The sequence below is a fragment of the Theobroma umbraticum genome, unplaced genomic scaffold, assembly GCF_002168275.2.
Source record: "Theobroma umbraticum cultivar Fairchild unplaced genomic scaffold, ASM216827v3 scaffold_30.0, whole genome shotgun sequence".
In the NCBI taxonomy this organism is placed as follows: domain Eukaryota; kingdom Viridiplantae; phylum Streptophyta; class Magnoliopsida; order Malvales; family Malvaceae; genus Theobroma; species Theobroma umbraticum.
This window is the reverse complement of record NW_018397254.1, coordinates 12,647,086-12,652,761: the sequence shown is the minus strand read 5'-3', so window position 1 is coordinate 12,652,761 and position 5,676 is coordinate 12,647,086. Positions and strand designations below refer to the sequence as shown.

The 5,676-nt window shown below is 31.6% G+C and overlaps 1 protein-coding gene across 1 annotated transcript; it reads right to left on the bottom strand.

Moving 5' to 3' along the window:
- Positions 1 to 2,706: 2,706 nt before the first annotated feature.
- LOC110417409 (mediator-associated protein) lies at positions 2,707 to 4,876 on the bottom strand. The gene is made up of 4 exons (XM_021429762.1): positions 4,623 to 4,876; positions 4,421 to 4,499; positions 4,226 to 4,309; positions 2,707 to 3,416 (listed from the first exon to the last, which is right to left on the bottom strand). Exons 1-4 carry the CDS (start codon positions 4,749 to 4,751, stop codon positions 2,980 to 2,982), a joined length of 729 nt encoding a protein of 242 aa, XP_021285437.1. The 5' UTR covers positions 4,752 to 4,876; the 3' UTR covers positions 2,707 to 2,979.
- Positions 4,877 to 5,676: the final 800 nt, after the last annotated feature.

Here is a 5,676-nt window from a genome sequence, read left to right as displayed (position 1 = left end):
TAATTCTGATCATTTTTTCGAAAAAATACAAAATTTGAGTATTTTATAAATTCTTTTTAATAAACATGATACATAGTTAATTTTGTTGTTTTATATTAAAAATTCAATAAAATCAAAAGTAGGGTAATAAACTTTATTGAATTTAAAATAATGATAAAAATTCAATATTGGTTTAATAATATAGTGAGAAATTTTTAATCTCAATTTTTTAATTAAAATTTTAAAAAAGTCAACTATTTACATATAAAAATTAAAAAATGAAAAAAAAATGACAAGAATTAAATCAGAATAAATGTTTTAGAACAAATCTGTCTTTTTAAAGATAAATTGGGACAATTTTGCTAGTAATTCCTCTGGGTTGGCAATCAAATCATTAAATTTGGAATTCTAAATTTTAGAATGGATTTCCAATTTTGACATTTTAAGTGCAAATCAGGTAGATGAAGATGAACTCAACTGTAATTAAGATCATCCAAGTCAACCCATGCATTCACCTTATCATCTTTATTTCATATGTTAAAAAACATTAGACGCTATGATCCATAGCAGCAAGGCAGTTAATATCAATTAATTTGATTATTTGACTTTTCTCATTTAAAAAGAGAAAAAAAAAACTATACTTATCAGCTGTATTACACAATTATCACCAATTGAATACCCAATATCTGATATTCGAATCTAATTATTTAGACTTATTTATTTTTAATTATTTAAATTATTATTTGAGATATTTTTAAAATAATTAATTGTTTAAATTTTAATTTTAATGCTTTGTTACTTTTATAAATGTAATTATTAATGAATTGTATGAATGTAAATTATGAAATATAATTATTATCTTATGCAAGTTTGAATAATTGAATACCCTTGAAGAGGTTAATAAATTTTTTATAAAATCGAGTATTTAAATAGGTTCGGGTCCTTAACAAGTAACAAGTAAGGTAGTTTGAATTCGGATAAGATATTCTAAAAATAATTGGATAATTTTAAAGTTCGTACACCCTACTTATTACTCGAGTTCAAATTAGAGCACCTCAAGATTACTAGATATCTTATCTGTTGACAACCCCATAGTTATGTGTCATGGATCTCACATTTAGGTCTTGATTATATAAACATAGATTTTTCACCACTTATCAATTATATTTTTTGAGTTGAAAATATGATTAGTGACAAGTGATATCAGAGTAGACCTAAATCTTCACTAATATAGAGCCTCATGAGAGATACAAAGATCGAGATAGACTTGAACTAATGTAAGAGTCCTCTTTTTCTACAGGTAAAAAAAGTCAGGGTAAAATATCACAAATCTCATATAAGTAAAAGATGAAGTGAGTAGAATATAATGGATCTCAATCATTTTCTATCCTAAGTTAACTTCCCTTTCCTCCCATTTTCCCCATGTATCTAGACTTGAAAAATCATAATCCCCTTAAGTAATTTCAGAGATGAACTAAAAATTGAGCCAACAAATAATCTTAGTTCAGACAAGATGAAAAACTGCTTCCTTATATTAAGGTTTTCCAAGAAAACCAAGGCAAACAAAAGAAAGTGAATACCTTCAGGTAATGTTTGATAACCGATATACAAAATACTACAATGTTATTTTCTCAACTATCACCTCTTAAATTTAATGCTCATAAAGATTCACAAATGCAAAAAAGCGAGTCGCTGTGCTCAATGGCTAGCTCCCGCTTTGCGTATTCAAACCCTTCTTGATCCTACAGTCAGTTCATATTTATGATCTTTTTAACATGAAGCAAATTTCACTATTTAGCCAATGGCAACAGGATAATTTATAGCATATGTTTATACTTAGAAGAAGCTAATTCTACCTAGTACATAAATTACATGCAGTCTGAAGAAATGGTCTTGTAAACAAATTCGAAAGTAAACCTTGAGTTGATGGTATAGGATCAAGGGAAAAGTTGAAAGCAAAAGGAAGCCTGAAATCCTCAAAAGATTGGTTCTGAAATCAAAGGTAGATATTTGAATTTTTACAGTCACTGTGTCACACTTTAGCAGGTAAGCAAAAGTTCCTTACACTTTAGTTGCTCTATTTTGATTCGTGAAAAGAGTTCTTGTACAGACAAATGACTACATAAGGCCATAGCCATAACCATATTATAGAACAAATACTCAGTGATGGCCGGGGAGAAAGTCATTGCTGCCAGAAAAAGAAAGAGAAACGGGAGAGGAAGAAGAAATTGGGGCCAGCCGACAGTTAGATTTACGTCTTTTTTTCCCAAAAAAATGAAAAAAAAAAGGTAGGAATAAGAGAGGATTTTATGGAAAACTAAACTGATCAATAGGTAGAGAAGACTGAGAGAAGAAAAAGTGCTTTTCTTTTTTTTAACAAGGCAATGGTGATGGATGATGGCAGATCACCGGAATCTGGATCTAGAGAGAGAAAAGGGGCTGAGCAGCTGTACATTAGTGAGAGAAAGAGAAGAGGGAAAATAAAGGAAAGAGAGAAGGTGGTCCAAGCAATGGGAAAGTAACTTTACCAACTCTCCCTGTGGCAATCACATTCCCATTGGGTTTAAGTCATACCAAACATGGTAATATTATTTTCCCAATAGCAATCCCAGGAATGTGAGTCACATTCCTCATACCAAATGGGGTCTTAAGAGTTGGAAACACAAGCAAGCTGCCACAAAACAAAGCATTAAGTTGCAAATTCCAAACAGATAAAAAGACATGAACTACACAAAAATGAACATTAGATTATTTATGTAATATTGCATTACAAAAAGAATTCAAAGAAGCCTCTTCAATTGTCTTGACAGTTGAAATTGAAGAGAAAATCTCTACAACCAAGAAGCCTAAAGCGCCGATAATATTTTCTATTGCAAGCATAAAGAAAAATAGAGTAACTTTGATAAACTCAATGTCAAGAAATAGGCATATATAGGGTAAAAGTAAAAAGAAGGAAAAAAAATGTAGATAGATGAGACAAGAGGGAGGATGTCAGGGACATTACTCCTCATTTTTTGCTTTCTTTTTTGATTTACCTTTGTGAGAACGCTCTGAGCGCCCTGAAAAAGTAGATGTACTGACAAGGGCAATTCTATGCTCCGATGACCCTGAAAATGGAGTTGTCCCATGACCCTGTACTGACTGGTTCAAGGATCCAGTAGATTCATGATCCTGTTTCCTTTTTGAAGGCTTGGATAGTTCATTGATTCCGGAGAAAGTACTTTTATGTCGACTACCATGTGTGCTGACAGTACGCCCCAAAGACTGTGAGTTTTTCCGTCCTTTGCTTTGCATAGGAGTTACAAAAGGATTGGAAGAATTAGCTGTTAAGGTTCCAGATGATTTCTGGTACATCAGTCTCTTGTCAGAACTGAGTTTTTCATATTCTTCAGGCTCCATGTAATGGACAAGAGAAACTCGACGTGAAATCTTCCCAACTATTAAAGAGAGAAATATATATCAGGGAAATGCATAAAATTTATTGGAATACAGAAAAAAAATTCGAAATAGTTTAATCATCACTATCACAACCATGCTACAGTATGACCAAAACACTGAAAACACTAATTATTATTATCAAATTGTGCTCAACCATATTCCTCAAATAATCTAATAGAAAACAAAAAGCAGACAAAATGAACACTAGACCAATGTGGTAGAGGCTTATTTTGAGACTCTGAGCAAAAAAATAGAGACGAATAGCGGTAACTTATGCTAAGATCATTAATTAACTGAGTAATAGTCAGCCTGAAGAACAAATGCATTACAAACACATGCAAGATCAATGCATGAAATAATAATATCAAACATTCCCAAAATGAAGCCTCTAGTTACATAAAACCATTTCAAAATATTAACAGCCTTGAAAAATAGATCGAATACAACCACTGGATGAGTAACAAGGTCTGAGTACATTAAAACACCAGTTTGGTAGCTTATAATAGGAAGACAAATTTGGTCGGTCGAAACAGACATACGTGACTGGTTTCCATCAGAATTTAAACTCCAAGTGTCTAATTCAAAGGACAAGGCAATTAAGTGTCTATATGAAACTGAAACATGAGAGACCAACAAGTAACCTGCCTATATCAAGAATATAATCATGACATTGTTTGTTTGGGAGGTCCAAGTCACCTTTCATACTTTTTCTTTTTCAATTTTTATAAGAATCAGTTTAGTGTTGATAGCAGTATATTGGCATCATATAGTTTGAATGTAAGCAAAACGAATTTACAAAATAAAATACCGATTTTGGACTCTGATGCAGAGGATAAGATAACTGCTGCATCCGGCTCTTGAGATGCACTGCTAACAAAATCATAAGCTTTTCCTGCCATATTTAAGTGACGGTAAATAAATTATAGTATTGCTTCAACACAAAATATAGAAAAATCTAGTTCAGCGCAAACAAAATTGCACCAAAAAACAAATAAATAATTACCAGCAGAATCTATAAGACTGCCCAACTTTCCATCAGGACCAAGCTGAAGAGAAAATTCTTTGCCATTAATTTCAGGATGCTGCAACAGCCACAACCAAACAATGCAAAAAAATTGAAGTCCCTAACTTCATTTCAAATTGAACAACAACAATAAAAGAAAAAGAAAGAAAAAAGCATACGGAAAGCGAAAAAGGAATGGTACTTGATGAAGAGGCCATTGAATGAGGAAAAGCTCGGTAGACTCCGACAGAGTAAGATCGACAAGTTGCTCCGACGAATCTTCATCGAATTCTGGCGGAGGCATGTAACTGCTTATTTCAACCGGATCCATATTACCTCTCGTGAATGTACAAATGCCTCACCCTCAGACAAAGAAAAATGTTATTAATAATTAGGGTTAGAGGGAGAAGAAGATGAAGCCAAAAAAACGAAAAAGAGGGTCGGATTAGGCTTATGATTTTAGAGAAGACCAGAGCTATGTCGTTTTAGTTACTGAGAAACGAAAAAATGGAAACGAAGATGTGGGTCGGGTCCACCTAAGCCCAAACACTGATCAGCTTTCGGCCTTGCAGATTTGGGTTAAACTTTTTAATAATGGAGGTATTTTCAAGCCCATTGTTTTTATCTTTATTTTTTATATTTGAATTCTATATCTTATGTATGATTTAGTTTCTGAAATTATTTTAAAGGGTAAGAATAAAAATGACATAAATAATTGAAAATTTTAATAAATACTCACCAAAAATGTTGGAATCCCAAAATTATTTTCACAAGATGTATTAATTCGAAATAATTATAAAGATATAAAACAAAAGAAATTGGCGAGAAAATTTTAAAGTAAAGGAGACAATCTTAAATAACCAAGAGCTTCTTTATAACAGGCATGAACACTTTCTGGAAAACCAAGAAATGAGTTTTCTTGAACTCCAAAATCTAATTGTTAAGCATCAAGACAAGTTGAAACATTAAAAGAAGTTGAATGAAGTTCATATCTAGTGGAAGTTTTGGATAAAATTAAATAATTATTTTTTAACTTATTACAACTATTATATTTATATAATTTTAAATTTTAAAATTATTGTTTTTTATTATTTTTATCATTATTTATAATATTTTTAATTTAAAATTATTTTGTAATAAATATTTGATAAAAAAAAAGAACCCAAGCATAATAAGGCACTAATCTAGTAATATACAAAACTGCACCCAGGTGAGTCACGGGGTACAGTTGGATGGAGGTGGGAAGGAGAGAGTGA

Bases quoted from the DNA above. Each gene is read 5' to 3' on its own strand.
- LOC110417409 (XM_021429762.1), bottom strand. From the start codon at position 4,751: ATGGATCCGGTTGAAATAAGCAGTTACATGCCTCCGCCAGAATTCGAT. The intron at 4,500-4,622 runs GTACCATTCCTT...TGGCTGTTGCAG, and splicing joins TTCAATGGCCTCTTCATCAA to CATCCTGAAATTAATGGCAA. The intron at 3,417-4,225 runs GTATTTTATTTT...TCTCTTTAATAG, and splicing joins TGCATCAGAGTCCAAAATCG to TTGGGAAGATTTCACGTCGA.